The 22,868-nt window shown below is 42.1% G+C and overlaps 1 protein-coding gene across 1 annotated transcript; it reads left to right on the top strand.

Annotated features, from left to right (window-relative positions):
- The first annotated feature begins 4,202 nt into the window (after positions 1–4,202).
- On the top strand, positions 4,203–22,835 carry C8B (complement C8 beta chain). The gene is given in 16 exon segments (XM_009956530.2): positions 4,203–4,226; positions 4,228–4,305; positions 4,308–4,367; positions 4,369–4,440; positions 4,443–4,594; positions 6,175–6,328; positions 7,359–7,500; positions 8,461–8,602; positions 10,785–10,917; positions 11,780–11,977; positions 14,116–14,356; positions 16,455–16,583; positions 17,334–17,497; positions 19,793–19,946; positions 21,222–21,290; positions 22,684–22,835. Coding segments are annotated over 16 exon segments (2,064 nt in total).
- Positions 22,836–22,868: the final 33 nt, after the last annotated feature.

Genomic DNA, 22,868 nt, shown 5'->3' with positions numbered 1-22,868 from the left:
CATCGTTTCCTTTTTCTTCCCTTGCTTTCTAAACACTCCTGTCAGGTTCATATTTTTTAGTTTTATGGTAAATACTGTTCTCAATCAGAAGAATATCATTTCAAAGAAATGAAAGAGGCTATCTGTTGGCGATTTTCTACAGAGCTTTGAATCCATTGTCTACAATTGTCTCTCTAAGCCAAGATGGGAAGCACACAGTGATGAATGAACAAAGTAAAAGTCCATATGGCAACCAGAAGATGGAGAATTTGGGTAAATGTGTGAGCCTGGATCATCTACAGAAGCATCTGTACTAACACTATCGCTATCACTGTTCTTACTGCTGCATGCACTACTCCTGGCCTTCTGTTCCGCTCCCGTATGTGAAATCAGTGGGACTCGCCCCCTCTTCCTGGCTGCGGTCTGATGTTACATGCAAAAGTCATGATTTGTAAGAGTACTTCTGTCAACTCTCTTGTCACGAGGTTCTCCACAAGTTGTTCTTCTCATACTGATTTGGTTTTTAGAATCAGCCCCATTAAAAGCCTCTTTTTTTCTTTTTTTTTTTTTTGATACGTGAGGTAAAGCAGAGAGCTGGCATGGGGAAGGAAAAGGGTGGGTTTTTTCTTGCTTTACTTGCTGTCTGGAAGTGTAGGGAAACTGAATTATACATTTCAGCATGACAGTGAGGAATATGGGGAGATATCCTGATACGATTTCCTGATTACCTGTAACATTGCCTGTCGCTTTCTAAAATTATCCTACTGGAGCCAGGAAATATCAGGTCTATTAGTGAAACGACTCTCTGGCTATTAGTTTTTAGAGCTTTAAATAGTCTTATCTCAATGGATGTGTTTGCCCTGTGGCTCATCTATCACCCCTAAAATGTTTTATCAGCACCTGAAAAATCTCAATAAGAAGAATACCCTCAAATGTTACTCATTCAAGGAGCCTTCAGATACAGAATGTATTTTTTTAAAAAAGGTCTTTTGAGATCTGGTATTATTTGCTGGCTTTTCAACCCCATTTTGTAGCTCCCTCAGCACCACTTCTATAAATACTCCTCACCAGCAAAGAAAGGAAATCACAATAGATTAAAAGAAAACCAGGTTAACAGGCAGCAAATCAATGTCCATTCAGCCTCAGACATTTGTGAAAATAAAGGATGATGAAGAATTATTGTCAGGTACTAGCTGTGTGAAGACCTTTTGTGGCATCTTTGTCTTCTTTAACAGATAGTTATTAGAGGTCTAAGAAAAGCTCTCGGTGTCAGAAGCAAGTTGTATTAGAAACAAGCAGAAGTTACAATGCTGTAAGATGTTGCAATTTTTGTAAATTTCGTACCCTTTGACGTATTCAGATTATGAGTGTCTTGGTTTTTTCTTTAAAAAAATGCTGTTTCTAGTTTGAAAATTAGTTTGGGTGTGTGTTATCTTGGTGTCTAATGGAGAGGAGATGGAGACAAGGCATGGGACATGGGGTTTTCTTTCTCTGTCTGCTCATTACTGCAGCCCCTGTCTTACAGGGCCTTAAGGGTTGTCACAGAACCTTAGAATCTGAGCTTTCAGAGTAGGTGAACCTGTGCCAAATTTGGACTGAGTCACTGTAAGACATTATTTTTAGTGAATCACAAGCCAGAAAAGGAGAATTAAACTCAACAAGGTGAGCTTTTTATGTCCAGGGCCTTTCAGAGACCAGCCTCACCACCAGGAAATAACTGTGTCAGTAACAAAAATGGTCATGCGACAGTGTCAGTTGTAGTAAACGTCTGAAAACATTCCTTAGGGTTTCTTACTTGTAAATTTTACTGTATATTTGCCACCATATGCTCTTCACCATTAAAATCAGTGGATGAGCTTCCTCTTACCTTTGAATGAGCTGGTTGTGTTCTTCTGCAGAAGGAAATGCATTACAAGTTATGAAGCAGGGAATGAAAAGATTGTCTCAGAGAAGAAGAAGAAAAAAATATTTTTGAAAAGTGTGCTAACAATACCAACAGATGCTTGCTGACTCCAACTTAACCTTTCCAAGGAGGACCTTTCATCTCTGATGTGTTTCCCAGTGTTTCTTCGGACAGGAAACTGCCATTTTAAAAAAAAAAATCATATTTGGTGAAACTGTATAGGTTTTATTTACAGGGAGCAAGGGATCACAAACTTACATTGGTATTATGAACTTTGCAAAGAATGCATTGCACTTGAAAGCTTGATGTTCATTGTGGACTCTTAGGCTTCATTTTCAACTGTGATGAAACTCACATTCAGTGACTTACAGTGTTGTTAGCGCTAAGTGCTTTGGGACTTAAAAACAGCTCAGCAGACAGCCACAGCTTTTACAGTCAGCGATGAAGAAGGAACAAGACTGGGAAAAGAGGACACAGGTGGTGTTACGAAGCAACATTCCCTCTGATCCTTGGACATACTAAGCCCCAAACTGCAAGAAAGCAGAAAATGAGCTGTAGTGGTTGTCGTAAGTTTTATGTGTTAGACCTACCTCTAACTAAACCAGATCATGAATTAGGTGGAATACCTGATTTTGCTTTTCAAATCTCTCTGAAAAGTATGTTAACATGTAGGAAATTCTGTCTTTTGGGTCCCTGCTCCTATTTTAACCTAACTTCCTTCTGGCAAATTCAGGACCGACTATGTTCACCACTAAGGTGTGTGTGGTGAGAGACAGCAAAACAGAGACAAGCAGCAAACAGGAGCATGTTGCCTTGAGATCTTCACACACCAGGATCACTGTCATGATTTGCAGTTAAATCTAGAGGGTGCTCTGTGCTTATAATCTTAGCTTCTCTTTTGCTGCTATTGAAATACTGGATGTTTACTGCATTTCCCAGCCAGCAAAGGTCCTGTGTATGGAGAGGTCTTTTGTGTAAGTGTTTGGGTTTTTTTGTCACGGGCAAATGATTAACAGCTAAGTCAATTGTGTCAAAGGTTGAGCAAGCTGTGTCATATGGGCACATCTTGGGTTTAGTCTGTGGCAAAGTCATTTGAAACAAAAAATATGGCAAAAAAGGCAAACACGAAGCTTTGCACAACCTAAGCCATCTATCCTGACAGTTTGTCCTCGATGTCAAGAGGGCAGTTAATCCAGTAACTTTGGGTTAAAAACCTGGCCACCTGAAATACAATCTTTTTATTTGGAGCAGATTCCTACAAGGATTCAGTTAATGTGCTTCTCTGTGTTAAATTGTTATCATCAAGCTGCCAAGCTAGAAAAATGCAGCAGGCGGTTGCTTAGTTTGCAGAGACAGGGCTCCACAGTCAGAATAATGTTATTTGTAAGGTAACTATGACACATTAGGAGGTGTAGCACTCGGCCAGGTAATGACGCTGAGGTTGTCAGGTTTGTTTTCTATTAGTGAATATGATTAATTTCATATATAGCATCCATTATTCCAATAATGAGCAAATTAAAATGTATTTATTCTTTGTCTCATCGAAGCACTCGGAGACTTATCCCAGGGTGAGAGACTGCTGCTGAAAGCCATAGTTGCACACAGAGTGGGACTGCGTCTCTTCAAAGAACCTCTGCTTATCCGGCAAGAGGAAGGGTGGGAAAACACAATGATATTCCTCGTTTTGTACAGGGAAACATAGATTCAGAGAACTTTTCTCCTTTTAGGACACTCATTGTAGGTTAAGACTAATTAGCAAAATGAAGGGAAAGACTGTTGTCTCTCAGCAATCAAAAAGCTATACCTGAAGCCAGAAGTGGTAGGACATGAAGGCTGGCTCAACAGGCAACTGAAGAAAAATTCTGCAAGGTTTTGAAGATCCTGATCTGCCTTTGAAAGCCCAGCTGAACTGATGGGAATCAGCCCTTGGTAAGTTCTCTGCCCTGGTAAGGACCATTTAAGAGAGAAAATGACTCACTGAAGTAGCTAGAATACACCAAGACATTTAATTTGATACCCTGACAGGTCTTGTTTCCATGGGCTCAAGTGTTTGGGTATATGGAGCAGAGAATCTCCATGGAAGAGCTGGGGCTCTTGTCTTCCTCTGCAGCATGAGCCTGAGCCCCAGTGAGAGGCAGCAAAGGGCACTCATGGGGAGGAAGGCCTCTCCTGAGCCATGAGCATGACTGCTTATACCTTGTGCCTGGCCTTCCTCTGGAACACAGACACGAAAAGCAGAAATAAATAAATGATTTTGCACTCTATTCCTAGAATGCTGACTTTAGTTTACTTATCACTTCCCTCTTGCCAAGACTTGAGTATGTTTCATTTGTTGAAATATTCATTTTTCCCCATCCCTTGAAAGGAGCATTACAAATGAAAGTGTAAATTGCTCCTAGACAGATCTTTGCTTCCTTCCCACTTGCCTTCAGAAAGCCATATACTAACAATTGCAACGTTTACCTTGTGAATGTGCCAGGTGGTGGGTCATCTGCTGTTTACAGTGTGGAAAAACGACCCGGTAATTTATCTTTTTCTACTTGAACCATTTTCAAACCCACCCCCGGCAGACAGAATGGGAGCAGTGGTGGTTTTGAGTCGCTGAAGGTGCCTTGGAGCGATGAGCACAACACGCACCACGTTTGCACCGTACCCTGTCAAAATGTTGCTGCTTTATGCTGTACTTGGCATCCTAACTGTTCATTGCTTTGGGTAAGTGAATGCTTCTGAAGCCATGTCCATGGGGTGATATAATAAAGAGTGAAAATCAGCACAAACTCTCTGCTTTCACATTGTATGGCACATAATTGCTGTCTTGAGCGATTTCTGTATTTCTAATGAATAGCGAAAGACATTGTCTTGAAGTTAACATAGTGCAATGTGTCTGACTTTAGAAAAGTCATCTTGTTTGATAAATCTGAGATGACAAATTGCCACGGTCATGTTGTAATGTGGAGTTCTGTTTGCAATATGCAGCCTCCTCCCGTGCTAGCTGCCCGACAGTGTGCTGGAGAGACAGGGTTTTGTTTTCTTTGAGTATGTGAATGGCAAGAATCTGGCTGATAGTTGTTCTTTCTCTGCTAGCTTAATAGATTTTTCTCTTTCAGAGGACTGCAGTCAAACAGTGTCTGTAATCTTTCCAATCTAACTGTATTTTTCCACTGTTGTCTGAACTTTGAGCTCTGTTTTCATGCCTCAGTGAGCTGATGAGTTTTTGTAATTCCTTTATTCCATGTGATTTTTAATATGCAGTAATGGGAGCCCCTTGCCAGGTGCTAAATCATACTTAGAGCTTCAGCTGATGTAATTCCTTGTCTGGTGGAAGAACTGGGGACACTGCTGTGGTAGTTGACTTGTCAAAGTGGGTATGAAAAGAAATTAATTGTCAGCGTTTTACTAAAGCTTCCCACTTAGATTAGGTGCTACAAGGAAGCATTTGTCTAGGATGAGGATTTAATCAGAAATACTGAATCCTCTAAAATGGTAGGCAGCATTTTAGCTGTGGCATTGTGGAAACCTTGGAGACAGTTGTCACGTGATTGGTCAAGAAAGGGGCTGGGGTGAAGAGCAAAGGCTCACACTTGGAGTTCAGGTTCATTACTGGGATGAATGGGATTAATCTGTTAATGACTCTCTATTGTGAACTGAGAATAGAGTATAAGACTAATGGGTTTGGCCAGCTTGAGAAAAAGCAGGCTGGTAGGCAAAGCAAGGCACTCAAGCCTGGATTTCAAAACCGCTGAGTGCACAGCAGCCCTTAGCATCATGACTGGTGTTTGTCAGGGAGGTGTCCGACCTTGAAGCTGTTCATCGTGTACAGCAGCGAGGTACCAAAGTGCTGCCTGTATAGCAAGCAGCAGGGAGTGATGGGACAAGGACAGCAACTGATGGTGCAGATTTTAATGCTGGACACTTGGCCAGGTTGTTTGGTAGGGCTTGCCCAGCTTAAGATGAAGCCCAGGTTGGTGGGACATGGATTGAGTTTCCAATGCTGGCTAGATCAAACGTGTCCTGCAGTTGCCTCTCCTGAGTGCTCTGCAGACTTGCTCTCATGGTGGTGGTGTAGAGGACTTGGTCTACTCTTGGGCATTGAAGAGCAGATCAGGTTTCATACAGAATCAATGCCAGTATGAAATGCGTACTGAAATCTAGAGGTTACATGGAAGATTTGATGAGGTCTAACAACTGTTAGCTCTCTTTGGTGTGTAGTTTTGCACAGGTGTAGGCCAAGTTGCTCTCTCCTCATGCCTCGGTGGTTTCACACCCTGAAGCTCTCATGTTGTTGAATGCAGTGGTGAAAAGGAGTCCCTTAACTTCAGCAGCACCAATGAGAGAGTGGCCAACAGCAGGCACGCCCGGTCCGTGAGCAACGTGCCACAGCCCCGTGACTGCGTGCTCTCCGCCTGGTCCTCATGGAGCAAGTGCGATCCCTGCCAAAAGAAGAGGGTGAGTGTTTGTGGTCTAGGCATGAAGCCTGAGAAACTGGGAGGCAAACAGAGAACTGTCAAGGAAAGGCCTGTACAGTGAGGCTGTGGGCTTTTGCTTTCAGGTGGCTTTTAGCTCTTCAGATTGCCACCCCCAGTAACTCCAGTGCTTTCCAGGCTGCCTCACTGTCCTGAGAAGGTGTAAGCCCAGGCTTTGTGAAAACACAGGCGGGAAGCCCAGGCTTTGCAGGGACTTTCTTTCCAACACAGCCCTCTTCCAGTGTCAATGTGAGGCACCATCGCCACTAATGGACCCCCATGGGACCTGGAAACACTCGGTGCCTCTCAGGATTAAGATGCTTTTTCCTGTCTGCCAGCGAGCATTTTCTACCCAAGAAGCCCCATCAAATGAAAGTAATGATCCCAATAGTGTGAAGAGCAAAATCACCGTTGCTAGAGAGACCTGTGCTAACAAGCTGGAGAAGCTGTTCCCAGGCTTAAGTGGGAATAACCAGTGATGGAGTTCGGAAGAGTGAAGCTTAATATCAAAGAGTTAATCTTAAAAGCTGGGGGAAAAAAAGGAAGGCTAACATATTGGACAGAGTAATTGACTGCTTCACAGCAGTGTTGTGGGCGGAAAAAAATCCCTAATGATACAGAGGGCCAAGTAAATACACTGACAGAAAATAACGAGGGATGTCGTTACCAGCACTAATTGAAAGAGAGGAGATGTAACTGAATCCTTCCTATCTCTTGCAAATGCTCACACTACCCTGTCAGGCTGATTTAAACAAACTGTCAAAGAAAAGCAAACTTTCCTTCATCCCTTCCAATTCTCAATCCTTCCTTAGTAAAATTAAAACTGCATCAGATCAGAAACCTTTGAAATGAGGCGCGTTACCAGCATCGCACTTCCTTGACGGCACTTTTTTTTTTATATGACAGTACTCTTAGATCAGATCTCCTGGACACAAAGTTTGTTTTTTCGACTAGGGAAGCATAAAATTCACCGTTTCTGTACACTTGAGTCAATATTTTTTGTTTCATCACAGTACAGATTTGCCCACCTGGAACAACCTTCTCAGTTCACTGGAGATCCCTGTGATTACTCTGACAAAGAAACAGAAGACTGTGTTACAAACAGTCCTTGCAGGAGTAAAGTTCGATGTGAAGGTTTTGTGTGTGCACTTACAGGTAAGGACCTATGGAGTGAGAAGTGGTGGTGCTCAAGTGGCATCTCTGACACCACTACGCTGAACTTTCTGCCTCTACAAGAGTTTGCTGAGCCAGAGAGTTGTCGGGAGTTGACCTGGGTCCATCCATGCTTGTGTTGTGTTTGCATCAGTGTTTTTGAGTGAGTCTATTAGCCAACATCTGTCAGTCTAAAGCATGTCTTTAAAATCTCCAAATAGGAAATTAAAACCCAATTATATCAGTAAAATCTGTACCACAAGTGGATCTGACAGCAACAGGAGAACATGCGCTGGGCATCCTTGACACATGCCCAAGAGCACACCAGGTTATGATGGTGGTCCTCATGGCATTTCCCTTCATCCCTATCAACGACTAATTAGTCAGGGACACTGTAAGCAGTGTGGGGAAGCAAGGAAGCAATTAGCTGTATCTAAAATTTGATCAGCCTCTGCTTTGCATCTGCACCCTGGCAGCGGGGAGGGAAGTATGCAGGGAGCAGGGCACCAGGGTGAAGGGAAGCTCAGCACGGGAGATGGGGCAAAGGAAAGCAACTCTGATCTCTGTCCCCCAGGCTACTGTTTTGGGGTGACTGAAAAACAACTCAGTAATTATCAACATGGGAAGGGGTAAGAAATATTACCATACACAAGGTCTGCTGAACAGTCTCCAGTATGTTTATTTTCTCAAAACCAAAAGATTTTAACAACAAAAAAATTCTATTCTTTTTTATAATTTTAATTAGGGTGGGGATTTTTTCTCGGTTGAACAACGAATTTTAAGATGAAAGTTTTGAGCAAAATAAGGAGATGGAGTTTGGTTAACCATTCAAATAGAGAAGAAATATTTTCCAGCTAGATTTGAACCAGATGTTACAGGAGTCTTTTGTTTTGTTTCTAGACTCTTGAGTCAGGCAATGTGATAATAGATTGTTTTATGAGCAATTTACACCTTGCATCCTAGGGAGATGCATTACACGGAGGCTGCTTTGTAATGGGGATGATGACTGTGGGGACCAGTCAGATGAAAGAAACTGCAAAAAAGTGTTTAAAAAATGTGACCAGAAGATGGAGCAATACTGGGGAATAGAGAATCTGGCAAAAGGGTAAGTCAATGACCATCTTGAGATGTTTTCTTAAGGATAAGAATGATCTTGTGTAGCTTCAGACAGAAACACTGAATGGAGAAAAGCTTTAGCATTTGCTGTATCCAGGAGTTAGTTAGGATCTGATAGCCTTTGGGGTCCTGATCCAAAGCCTGGTAGGAAAATCCTTATTGACTCCATGAGTCTTTCAGAGAGAGATGAGGTGCATAAAAGTCCCAGATGTACCCAGGAGTACTTGTGCACCCTGTGGAGATCATCAGCTCAGCTTGCAAAAATATGTGCTGCAATAGCCTGTGTGTGCCGTTTGTGTTGCTGAAATGTAGTGAGTGAAGAGGGAAGTGTCAGCACCAAACGTTTCTCTAATGTCTGCAGGTACTTGCACTTAATCAGTGGGAGAGTTCTGATAATCCAGTTATTTTACAGAGATGTAAGTAAAGTTAGACTTTGGCCTAGTGCAGTCTGTGATGGAATGTCCTAGCCTTTAGGAACTGAGAGACTACTTCAAACCACACTTTTGAAATAAAACCAAAGGAAGGTTTGGTAAAATCTGAGGATAATGTTGTATCATTCTTTATAGAGTGACTTAGATCAGCATCTTGCCTAAAATCTGAACCTAACTACGGATTTGTCATTTTGCACAGTGTATTTGTTTGGGGGGGGTGTCATAATTTCTTGGATTTCTTCCACAACAGTGAGAGATGGTGGAATCTCTATCTTTTGCGTGAGTGGGGTAGGATTAACCTGCATGCCAGTGAACTCCAACTTTGTGGAGATTAATCCAAGTCTGAATTGATCCAGCTTTTACAGGCTAAGGCTGTGGCAACTTTCTATAAGGTCGGACTGTGCGAGAAGAGTTTTTTCTCAATCTGCAGGAAAAAAATTATTTTTACATTAAAAAAAAAAGGAAAAGAAAAAAAACATGTTGCAAGGAAAAAATTATAATTTCCTCCTTATTCTCTGGAGATATGGCTGCTGCACATGTCATTGCTAATGCTTTGTACTTCTGAGTTTAATCAAAATTAAAAATAATGTTGAACAATTATAGGAACATGCTTCTCATCTCTTTGAAGCTACAATTACTCAGTAATTTGCTTTTAGCGGACTTCCTTTCTTTTCAGATTGTTCTAAAATTAGAGTTAATATTTTACAGCTTCAGAGTCATTATCATGCAAGTCCCTCTCTCCAAAATAAGGAGAGACACATCTAACGGAGACCTGGAACACTAATAAGGACACAACATGGACTATTAGCAGTTTATATTTTTTTTTGGTGAAGTTTCATCTAATGACTCTTGCTAGTATTTGAGTATGAGTTTGCCGAGATGAGTGCCATGTCCTCTGCTGTATGCCATGAGGGTGATGTGAGGGTGTCCTGACAGTAAGCAGCAGAAGGGTTTTTACTGCAATAAATGCCACCAGCAGCAATAGGATAAGCAAACGATGGGGTTTAAACGCCTCATCTAAAAAGGTTGCAGTGCTGCATCCTTTCTTAGAGCAGGCAGGTTAAGATTACTGTCCATCATCCACTAAAATCAAAGGAAAACTTCCTGATGATTTCAATGATTGGTTGAACAGTTGCTTGAGTTCCTTTATTCTTGTTCCCTGACAATTTTTACTCTCATCTACTGACCTCTGGTTGATCCTTGACCAACCTAGCAAAGATTATGACTGATAAGCCAGAACAAAGAAATGTTAATTAAAAATTAGTCTGGACTGATCACATGGGTTGGCAAACCTGTCTTTGAAGATCCTACTGGATGCTGCTGCACTACTGGAGGCATTCGGGGATGCTTGGGGTGGGCAACCTGATGGGGCGGGAGTTTGGCTGGTCCAGTTTGTTCTGCTTCCCAGAGAGTTCCAGTAAAGGCTAGAAAAGTTGCCAGTGCTGGTGGTAGTGATGCTCTGGTGCCATTTGTAGCTGGGTGGTGAAAATTCATGTTCATCGAAGCACCAAAATTTGACTCCGTCTTTTGCTTTCTTGTCAGTCAGTCAGTCAGGTTTTTCAGGAGCAGCTGGGTTGGTCGGACACTGAAAGAGGCAAAACTTTCTTTTGAGGTTTCAAAATAAATGTGAAACAAAGAACCCTTGGCTAAACAAAACAATCTTTTGCTTGTCTCAGCCAAGGCATTTGATGTTTACTTCTAAATCAATGATAATATTTTGCTGTTACGCCTCATGTACAGGTTAAATATCTTCACAAACAACTTGGAAGGATTAGTTCTTGATCACAGATACTATGCTGGGGGATGTTCTCCCCATTATATCATGGACACAAGATTCAGAAAGCCATACAATGTAGAAAGCTATACACCAGAGGTACGTGTCAGATTTGTCTGAAAATAAACATACATACATATATTCCAATAAATTTAGTGTGCAATACTGATAAAGCTTCATTACTAAATCATTTTATAAAAAAATTACAAAATTTGTGAGACCAAATGGGATGAGACTGAATTTAGCCCTTCTTCTAGAACATCATCATAACCCATGTACTCTATGAAGTTGGACATGTTCCCTTAACAATACTCATGTGCACTGGAATAGGTGGTGGTGTTCCCTTGGACCTTGTCATTGCGAAAACTGAGCCTAACCTTCCCGGTGCCAAATGTCCAAGAGAGTCCAAAAGCCACCCAGTGGGAACAGGGAGGTTAATTTTAGATGGAATTGTGGAGTGCCTGAGAGCCAGGCTGGGAAAGCTGTCCTTGTGCAACAGCCTAGGAGTTAGTAGCACACCATGTGCTTTGTGTGAAAACTTGTTTCTGTGGTGCATCAAAGTTATATTTCAAGTATTATATATTTGACCTTAATGCTCTTAATGACATAGCATGGTATTTTTGAGTGTTGCCCACTAGGAAACATTTTCCTTTTAGAATTCATACTTTAATTGATGCCTGTGTTTAAAATTTCACCTTCTTTGCATGAGATTGACATATTAAGTAAAAGCCTGAGGTCCTTGCAGTATGGAGGAGATAGTAGCTTTCCTGCTGCTGTAAATCAAGTATTCTTGAAGTACCAGTGTTAATAACACTAGTGCTTTGCAATTATACAAGGCTTTTCATCTTCAAAGTGCAAGCATTAATTCACAAGTATATTTGTATCTGTATTGCTTCCCCATGCTTCAGGTATATAGTCGCTGTGCAGGAAATTAAATGTGTTGTTTTTGCTTTCTGTTTAGACCAAAGGCAAATATGAATTTACAATGACTGAATATGATTCCTACTCAAATTATGAAAGCAGTGTCCTGAAGGCAAAAGCTTCACAGTCAAGCTTCAGCTTTGGTATAAAAATACCAGGAGTGTTTGAACTTGGTTACAATTCAAACGACAACAGGTTCAAGAAGTTCATTCAAAGGATGAAAAGATTTTCTTCAACTGTAAGCACTGCTCCACTTATTTCTTTGCTAATACGTTATCTATACGTGCATGTATATTGGTTGTATCCTCATCATCAGGTCAGCAGCCATGATGAGGATTAATGAAATCTTTCCTCCTGGTTGGATTTTGCAGTTTGCGTTGGTCAAGTGTTTACTAAAGCCACAAGGCCTTCGTTTGTTTTTACAGCACCCAGGAGCTTTTCCATTCCCCTGTCAGCTAGAAACCAGATTGCCTAACCTCCGAAATCAGCCACAATTGAGTGCAGTCTCTCCAGTGTCCTGCTAGGTGTCCACATTGGGATGCTTGTAGTGAAGTCATTTAAAAAAATTATAACTAGGAAGCCAGTTCAAATGGTTTCCCCTCCAGACAGTGAACTCACTGTAGTAGGAGATGTCAAGTGACACTCCTAATGGGGTCTCCATGCTGTACCCCGGCCATGGGATGCTGTGCACCTTGCCCTGCCAGCCATTAAAAGTTCTTACCACTGATGCCAAAGCAGTCTGGCAGGTGGGAGGTGAGTGGGTGCAACTAACACAGTGACTCCTCCGAGGGAATCTGCACAGGTAGAATTGGGGTTTAGCTAACGAACCCAGAAGCCCAGAGTTCCCTCTGCCCTACGGGTGAGAAATCTGGGGTGAAAGAAGGGCAAATGGGATTTTCTGCAGTTCCAGCAATGTCTGCACCTGTACACATAGTCCAGAAACCAGTCTGCAGTGTGGATGGCTATTGTCTGTGCGATCACTGCAGAATATCATCTCACACGTGAAGGGCCATCTCTCTTTTAGATGGGTTCGGCAAGGCAGGAGCTGTCGCTTCAGTAAATCATAATGCACACAGTGAAGCCAGGCTGTTCAACTGTAGGGCAGCCTTGACAATAACGTAGAACAAACGCTGCTAGCGGGCCTTCCGTGGGTTCAATTATAGACTAACACATGCTATTTTACTTCGGCTGATGTGATCTCTCTGCCGCATACATCGTTCACCAGATCAGGATGCACACAACACAAAATATGGATGACATAACCACTTCCAGTCTCGTCTGCGGAGGTTTGGTCGCAGCTGTGATCTGATGCACACTTTAAGCTGGCTGGGGATGCTTTAATCTATAACTCCTAGGACTGCTTTATGAGATTCAGTCTGAGGTAGTGTGCACCATCATTTGATTTTATTTTTTTCATCTGTTATTGCTGTAAACAAACCTAGCTCTTGTCAATGGTTTAATAGTATCACTGATCTACGTCTCTACCTGCAGTATAAAGTGCATTCAGGAATGTCAGAGTAGCCCTTGTTGCTATTAAAGTTGCATTTGCTTCCTGCAAAGAGGCATTTCCCATGACAAGATCAGAGGTGTATGAGAAGTATTTGCAGTAGATATCCATAAAGAAACCCAATACTAAGTCTTGATCTTATTATTTAAGCTACAGAGTTCTATATTGAACTTCCTCGATGTGCTTGTCCTACTGGTCCAAAAAACTGGACACTAAATTCTTTGAACATGACGACAGACCTCTTCTGTTCCTGTCTTTTATGTCAGAAAGGGGAGATACAATATTTACCCATGTGCACGTATCTATACAGAGACATGTAAATATGTGTGTGTGTGTGTGTTTGTGTTTTCTTCTTTCCTTTGAGTTTTGTTAATGGTATATTCTGTGGAATATAAATATTAATTTGGATCAGCCAGAGAATTACCATTTTGCATATTAATGATCATGATTTCAGATGTCAGAATTTTGCAGGAGAGAGCTTGTGAGAGACAAAGGCTGATCAACATTATTAGGGGTGGAGCAGTCTCATGGCATGCTGCCTGTGTCCTTGCATCTTTGGTCTGTCAGAGCAGAGCCTGGAGGCTGCCTTTCCCCATGTCCCAGTTGTGGCCTGAGCCATCACCTAACCTGTAATGGGTGTCTCTCTCTCTTCCTCCTTCTCTCTCTAGTACCAGTCAGAATCACAATTTTCAGAAACTTTACTACTCAAAGTTTTGGTTTTGCTCAATTAAAGGATTTCCAGTTGCAAACTGTTAAATTGATAAATTCTGACCAGCATTAATTGTTTAATAGCAAGTAACTACACATTGTCACAAGAATGACATCACTCACTTATTCTGGATTCTCTTATTTTTCTGCATTTCATGTAGTCCAGCAAATTCATTCATGCCCGTTCTGAGCTCGCTGTTGCCATTTATAAGCTGAAGCCCCAAGCCCTGATGCTGCATTATGAATTCCTGCAGAGACTCCATCAGCTCCCATCAGACTACAGCTATGGGGAGTACAGAGAGCTCTACAGAGACTACGGGACCCATTACATCACAGAGGCTACTGTTGGTGGCATCTACGAATATACTTTAGTCGTGAACAGCAATGAGCTCCAAAAGGCAGGTACGTGCATCTCATGGTTGTCAAAAAGCTTTGGGGCCCGGTTTTTCATGGGAAAATCCCTCTGCAGCCACTCAATGATGGTTCAGGTCTGAGATCAGAAAAGAGATGGTGGAAGAAGGAGTCACCAACATCTCAAAGAAAGCCTGCAGGAAGCAGGGGAGTAGAAGGGCTTTATGGCAGTGAATAAAGAGCCTGGTTTTCAAAGCATGACCAGCATCATGGGCTTCATCTAGCTCTCAAGCTGTGGGGCTGGCCAGTTCACAAAAAAGGGCCCTGTAGCAAGTATTTTAGGCAACATGTTTTGGAGGCTGACATGTTGGTGTTGAGATGAATGAGAATCGTGTAGCTTAACGCTTTTGTTAGCTTTGAAAACCTTCACCTAAGTTCTTTTTCCATTGCCTTTCAAATGGCAGTTTTGAAACACCTTTAGCCTCAAGAGCTGTTCCAGCATGTAGGAAACAGTAAATAATTTGCTGGGTGACTCTTGTGCCTGACATCGCTCTTGCTCTTTGACTCTGGCTTCCTTTTTTGCGAGAAATGATGATTGTTGTGTAGGATAGAGCGAGCTGTGTCACATTAATCAATACCTGCACTCTCTTATTTATTCATTGGCATGGGAGTGAGTAACTGCCTTCGCTGTCTATTTGCAAAAGCCTTTAGTGGACTCTGCTGTGTGTGACGCTCAGTCTGTTTGCCCTTCTGCTCTCTAGGAAGTTGCTTATCCTGTAGTCAGATACAGCCTGGAGGGACAGAATTTAGATTCAGGTTTCAGATATTCAAAACAGTAGCACTGCCCAGTTTCTCAGCTGTTGGTGTGGGCCCATCAGAAGCTACATTTGTTTGAACTAATGTGTATTACTGTTTGCATCAAAATGCTGCCTGTCAGTATCTGCTGACCTAGATCAGGATCCTGCAGTAGCACCAACATTTTCACAGAATCCCCAGTGCTGAGTTAGGCTGTAAATTCTCACCAGGTTTGGTAGGTCCAGTCTGAGAATTCAGGTTTTTCCCTTCAAATCCATCATTATGTTTGTACTGTCTGTGCTGGAAATCAAGTCTTCTTGTGCAGTTCTACTATCACACGCCATGTCACATGGTTGGTACTTGCACTGCTCTTACATATAATCTGATATGCCAGATGTGTCAGTAGTTCATGATTTGATACTTTCTGTGGAAAGACGGCAGGAGAGGGGTCTGGATTGTGCTGCACAAGGATGTCATAAAACAGTGGTTCCTGCCTTCAGGTTCATATGGACTATGAACATTAATAGGGGCCATCCAGCGTCAACCCAAAACTCAGTGCATCCTCTTTAAACTGGCCAATATCAGATGCATGAGAAGAGCATAAGAACAGGACACCCATACAGCGATACTTGCATTGTGAGCTCATGTAAACATTTGTATCATCAAGACACGAGTTTTAACTAAAAAAGTAAAAAATTCAGGGAAATGTGGGGCATTGCCAGAAAAGAGGAGATACTTGAGTGTCATATCTGGTGTTTCACCTTGAAAACTGTTAAATATTCATGAGTGTCAGGACAGCAAGGAGTTTGTAGGAGGACTTTGGGGAAGAACATATGAAGGATTTGCAGATTTTTAGGGCAAATTCTTATATGCCAGGAAATAAAATATAGTAGACCTTCATGGAGAAACTTACATGAAAAAATTAAGGCTCTTCTGGCAGAAAAGAATTGGAGGTGTGAGCTAGCAAAGGGAGGACAAGCTACTTCATCTATTACTCTTAAAAAGCCTGGATCCTAATGATGGAGATGGGTGGTGGGTAGTCCTTTGTCAAAGATGTTTGGCTTTTAAGTCACAGGCCAGGCTCCCACCCATTGCAGCTCTGCGTAACCCAGTACAGCTGAGTAGGTAATTAAAAGCCTCCTCTTCCAGCATTTACCTTGTATTTACACTTGGTTTCAGAGTTCTGTAAAATGTAGAGGTTTCATTTCATATAGCTCTGTTAAATATCCAAAAAAAGCTTCTTCATCTCCTTTTTTCCCAAAGAAAAAATATTTATCAACTCCCATTTTCTGTGTATATGGACATAAAATATCAATTGTAATAAAACACTACAATTTTCTGGTGTGTATTTAAGGTTATTCTCTGAGTGATGTCCAGAAATGTGCACAGCATGGCTTTAACATTGGTGCAAGTATTTATGGTGTCTATGTGAAGCCTGGAATAACTGAAGCTGTCTGTAAATCCCTTTTAAAAGAGATTGGAGGTAAGCATGAACACTTCTACTGTTTAATTTCTAGCCTTTGTCATAGCGAAAAGAAGATTTTCTGATCCTGCCTGCCTGAAACATTTCCCCACTGCCTCACAACTGCTTTGAGTCTGCTGGCTAACGCCAGCCATGCTTAACAGAGGTGTAGATGTCTTAAAGCTTGGTTTTTCGCAAGCTTTTCTTTGCTGGGTAGAGTAGAAATATCTCCTCCATGTCCCAGGGAAAAGAGAGACAGATCACCTGTTACCCACCTGGCTGGTGCTGTGTTACCAGTCCACCCACCTCTCAGTGGAGCAGCCCAGCATGCCACTTTTTGTACCCGAAACAGCTCAAATGGGGAATGCAGGGAGGTAATGGTGATGGGAGAGCCTCAGGGGACATATGGGAAGCTGGGGGTGTTGCAGTGGGAGGAGAATGCACCTGAAGATATGCAGAGGAGAGCAGGGAGTATTCATGGTGGTGAGGAGCATCGGGTTGCGTAAGGACCTGCAAGCTCATAACCATAGGGAGAGAGATATAGGGTGCAGGAGAGGAGGATGCAGGTATTGCTGCAAGGGAGCAGGAGGGACACAGGACACACAGTGCAGGAAACCAGGCTTCAGGTGTGAAACACATGTGGCCTCTCCTTTGCCCTGTCCATGGAATGAGTCATACACAGGGGTGTTTTGCTGTTAGCTTATATCTCAGCTGCAATCCACAAAGACATACCTGGGCAGAGTTGGCCACTTTCTGAATGCATTTTTGCAGACAGCACCACCAGAAAACAGTATGTGGAAGATTTCATCATCCTTGTTCGTGGCGGAGCAAGCGAACACATTACCATGATGGCTTACAAAGACCTGCCAACAGCTGCACTCATGCAGGACTGGGGAGATGCTGTACAGTACAACCCTGAAATCATAAAGCTAAAGGTACTGTATCCATCACTTCACAGAGCACCTCAGAGAACTCTGTGTTTACATAAACAGGATTTAAAAAAACAAACAAACAAACAAAAAAACCCCGAACAGGGAGATGTCTAGGGTAAATAATAGACCTGTATTGTGCAGCTAGTTTCTCTAAGATAGGGTGTTCAGAAAACCAAAGGTGTGATGTGTTAAAAAGGGTGTGGTTGGAAGTACCTGCAGTAAACAGCTTTAACCCTTCTAACTTGGCTGTGCAGATGTGATCGCTGGCTCCCTACCAAACAGATCAGATGATCCGCCTTCTGTTTTACCAATGTATCACTTATCAAAAATGTATCTGGCAGCATATTTTTTATAAGGAATTTTTTTTTTTCTTGAAATTTCTCTTGTCTTCCACGAGCACTGGTGTCTATTTAGCAACAGTTCTTTCTGGTTCAGAAGGTCAAGTAGTTCACCATACACACCTGAATGTTTGTGCAGCTTAGCTAAACCTTAAAAATATGAGTTAGGTTTTGAAAAGTCAATGTTTTTTGATCCTGAAGAGTTTTAGAAATGCAAGGCACTGTGAAAGTAAAAAGCAAGCAGAAGCATGTAGCAATTCTGCCTCATCATTTTTAATGTCAAAGTAAATTCACTCTGAGCGAATAGTACAAAGGTGCAAGAGAGCACCCTTTTAAATAGGATTTTGGACTGGTAGTGGTGGAAGTTGATTTTATTATTGTATAATTAGTTTTCATTGTAAAATTTAATTTTAGGCAAAAATATTTGTATTTTAAAAAGCGTTTTTTTCTCATTGAAAATTCTGACTTTTCATTGGGAAAAAAAAAAAAAAAAGAGGTCAATTCTAAAAAAAAGTGAAGCAAAGCAAAAATCAGTAATTTAGAAACACAGCCAGTGCCTGTCTGGTGCTTGCTGCAGCGGCGACGGCTTTCCCGAGCCCTTGGTGTGCTGTGGTTGGACCTTCCAGAAATGCACTGGGAGGTCTTGGGGCAGGAGACAACAGAAATGCAGCCCTCCACGCTACACCCCATGTACAGAAAATTGTCCCACAAGACATTGCAACAGTCTTTGTCTTCTTCAGCATCAGTGACCAGGCTGTCCAGTGAAAAAACCCAGACGAATGTAATTTGGATTTGGTATCTATAATCCTTCATTTCCATACCGATATCCCTGTGGGGCTTGAAGATCAAAAGTACCAGCAGAGTGTGACTAAATGTCAGCGCAAGAATGCTTAGTTAGGGAAAACTAAAGCAAATCAGTTCATAAATCATCTGCTGAAGGGACTTGGCAGGTCACTCTTAGTGTGTTTCCTCATTTGTATGATCTGAATTAAAAAAGCAAAGTATGGATCACAGATAATTGATGAAGAGTGGATGTACAGCAGCAGGAAATGAGCATTTTTTATTGGAACATTCTTCTATTTCTTGTAGCTTGAGCCTATGATAGCGGTAGGGTGATCTTTCACACTTACCATATTGCCGTGGTCTGTATGGCAGGCATCTCTGTAGCAAGGATGGGAATTTGGGATGGATCTGGTGACACGTGTCAATGTTGTCCAACTGGCAGTGGTGGGTGACTGGCAATACTGAGACCATGCTTTAGCTTTCCCTTGTTCTCAGGAAAAAATAAATGAGGAGGTCAAAATCTCCTTGGTCCCTACTGCATGTTCAGTGTGTAGTGCACTCCCTTATCTTCTCCCACTGACCCCATTTGCAGATGAGGATCAGAATCCTCTCCCTTCTGAAGGCAGTGGAAACCCTTATCTTGGCTTCATAAAGAGAGAAATCAGCCTTGAAATTCAGAAGTGGTTAAGGTGAAAGTGCAAATTTAAATGACTGTGACCCTGTGCCTCTGGCTGTGCTATGTGGCTGTAGGAGGAATGAAGGAGATTTTTATGGGTGGGGTTTTGGGAGACCTTTTTTAAATTGGAGTGAGAGAGCCCTCAGGAAACGTAAGTTTGAGCAAACATGATCTAAAAACGTCAGTATCTGGAAAATGGATGAGAAAGAATTTAATAAAACTTCTGTGGAACTTTGCCTGTTTGTCAGCTAATGGTATGGCTGTTGTATTTTGTTACACATTTGCTACTGCTTTGGTGTTGTAAACCAAGGGGAGGATCCCTGTAAGTGTTCCAGACATTGCTGCCTTCTTATTCACTAGGTTTAGGGAAATACTAATGGGAAACCTGGAGTCCATACCACAAGGCCTTCATTTCCCTCTCCAGCTGTGCCACCACTGAGCCCTGCGATGCTCACACCATCTTGAACTTGGAAACTCATGCACTTTCTTCCCTTCCTTTAGGCAGAGCCGCTGTATCAGCTGGTTACTCCAACTGACTTTGCTAATGCAATCACAATAAAAGAAAATCTGCAACGGGCTCTCGATGAGTTTCAGCTGGAGACCAGTTCTTGTCGCTGCGCTCCATGCTACGGCAATGGCATCCCCTTTCTGCAAGGTAGAAGGATTTTGCACCTCTTCTCTACCCTCTTAAGGGAAATGAGATGGGGATTTGTGGGGAGCGAGGAAGCTTGATGAATAATCTGCTCTTTAGTTTCTCCTGTCATTTCTTTTTCAGGTAATTATTTTTTTTTTTAAGTTGGTCAATTTGTAGAGTGCCACCAGTAAGTAGACAGTAAAGTCAAGGAATGTGTCTTTTTAATGGGAATGACCATCTGTATCAGTTTTGTGGAAGAATTTGTTCGTTCTCAATTATGCATTAAAAAAAACCAACCTTGACATCTTTAAGTCTCCTCCTTTGCTTTTAAGATTGCTTCCATCCTCCTAGAGAAGTGACTACTGTCTCCAGCATTAATTAGTGTTTGTAAAAATGTTTTGAAGATGAAAAGCACTATATAAGTGCCAAGCACAGTTATCACTGTCACCTTCCCCCCCATTTCTAATAGAAGCTGTCCTCCTTTGTAAGCAGGCTGTGATTTTAAAATGAAGGGGAAAAATAATCAAATTGAATGAAAACCGCACTGCCTAAACAGAGATATATGATGTGATGAGAGCTTCTAACAAAGGAACCATTTTATCAAGTGGCTAATTCCAATCTGCATCTGCAGAAGTCCTGATGAGAATCGTTATCATCTAAATATATCTGGTGCAGAATCTTCAGGTACTATCTAGTTGATTGTAGCACTTAAAAGATTTATCTCATGATTACCCTTGTTTAAATAACTATTTAGGACCTGAGTCAGGTTTACCTTTCATTTAGGATTTTTCTCAACAAGAGGTTTTAAATGACCATTTATTTTCCTAAGTGGGAGCTCTCCTCCAGGGTGGGATCGCACGCTGCAGTCCTGGGCAGCTGATGTGGGGTTACATGGATTTTCCACTGCCAAAAAGCCAAGCTGGGATGCTCCTGTCCCAGGTGCTCATTCCTGATGCTGCAGTTTGCTCCCTCTCAGCTCTACCAAGAAATCTGTTTTGGAGAGGAGCAGGGGGACTGCGTGGTACACTAGCTTGCTGAATTACTGTGCTGGTGTAGCTGAGATTGAGCTGCAGTGCAGCGGCAGGAACAAATGGCCAGGGAGGTGAGAGGGGCGGCAGGGTAGTCACAGCTCCCCTACTTTATTGCTGTTTTATACTTTCACCATCAGAGAAAAATGCTGATATCATTTCACCCGCTGTCCCTTCCTTGCAGAAGATGAAGCACTGAAAAGAAATGGGTGTCTGCAGGGCAATGTGACTTGAAGTCTCTAATCCCACCATCTCCGCTTACTTTCAGGAACCGAGTGTGAATGCTTATGTCCCCTTGGCTACAGTGGCACTGCCTGTGAGATCAGCAAGAGGAAAGGTAAGAGGGACCCCAAGTCCAAGGAGACAGTCCCAGCTGTATTTAGGAGTGTCCGGGGATGGCGGCTGATGGACGGGGAGTGATGCCCAGCACTGGCTGTCCCCACTCTGCCCAGCCCAATGCACAAGGGGTTGGGGTCCTGCACAGGTGACAGATACACTTTGCCTGCCCTCTTCTAAGAGGAAGTGGCTTTAGTTTTGCAGTTCAAAGTGCATTTATGCACCTCGCAATTTTATCAAAATACCAACTCCTACATTATTTACGATCCATGACAAGCCTCAAGTCTCATCCAATGGCTCTGTTTCCTAAGTTTTTCCCTTTGATACAGCCAATATGTTGCAAACTGTTTTCCCCAAGATATGCTACCATGCATTTTAATCTTAAAATCTTATTATGTTGTTTTGAAGCATTTAATAATGCTTTTTGGTCACTATATATCGCTGCTGTCTCCTGACTGATGTTCTTAACTCCTTATAGTTTAGGATGATCTGTGAATTTAATCATTTTGTTTACTTCTTCCAGCTCATTAATTTAGATGCTAAATAATACCACATCTCAGGCACCCAGTGCTCTGGCACCATCCTACAATTTGATGCACTGCATTTATCATTGTGGTTTGTTTACAGTCTTTTATCCAGTTGTCATTCTGCATGACTGTGTCCTAACTAAGCCAGGCTGAAATACATTTTAAGCCATGATTTCACTGAGCAGAGGGTCAATTTTGTAGGTATTTCTAAGGAAGTCCATGGAGCCTTAATCTGTGGAGTCACTTGCACCTTGTTCCAGTCTGCTTACCACACACGTAATCGCATCCAACCCTCCCAAAGACTCACATCCATCCACTTGTCAACATGTAACTTCCTTTCTCACTCTCCTGTCCTACTTTTATGTATTGCCTTTGTGTTCGGCTCCATGATTCTCAGGATTTTGAATTTATGTCACTCACATGCTCAGGGTCCAGAAGAAACAGTGTAATAGGAAAAGCAATGGATAGAACGCTGAATATTCAAGCTGTTGTTCATTGAAGAAGAACATGCTAACATTTCCCCTAGCACCTGAAAATGTGGCTGACACGAGTTTGGTTGCTGTTTTTCTTACCTAGGCTTAGACTAAGTCAGAGAGAGAAATGTCCTACAAGCAAATATAAAGCTAATTGATTTTTTTTTCCTTGTCCTTGCTATATAAAGTGTAGTTTGAACAAAAACCAGAAATGCTGAACAGAGAATTAACATCTTTAAAACACTTGTTGTTAATGACTCAAGTATATTCTTAGTGGTTTGTACGGGGGCAGAGCCGTTTGTATTTAAATATGATTCATGGAAGCTGACAGCTCTTCCCATGGAAAGAGATGCTTTATTCTGACAGTCCTTTCTGGCTTTGGATTTTTTTCCAGATGCTGCTATTAATGGAAACTGGGGTTGCTGGGCCAGCTGGTCTCCGTGTTCAGGAGGTCAACGAACAAGGAGACGACAGTGCAACAACCCTGCCCCGCAAAATGGTGGTTCATCATGCTCAGGGGTGGATGTTGAGACAGTTACTTGCTAGAGGGAATCTTTAGGAACCTACATAAAACCAATG

This window comes from Leptosomus discolor, chromosome 3 (genome assembly GCF_034619465.1).
Source record: "Leptosomus discolor isolate bLepDis1 chromosome 3, bLepDis1.hap2, whole genome shotgun sequence".
NCBI classification, from domain to species: Eukaryota; Metazoa; Chordata; class Aves; order Leptosomiformes; family Leptosomidae; genus Leptosomus; species Leptosomus discolor.
The sequence above is the reverse complement of the archived record's forward strand: the minus strand, read 5'-3'. Positions and strand labels throughout refer to the sequence as shown.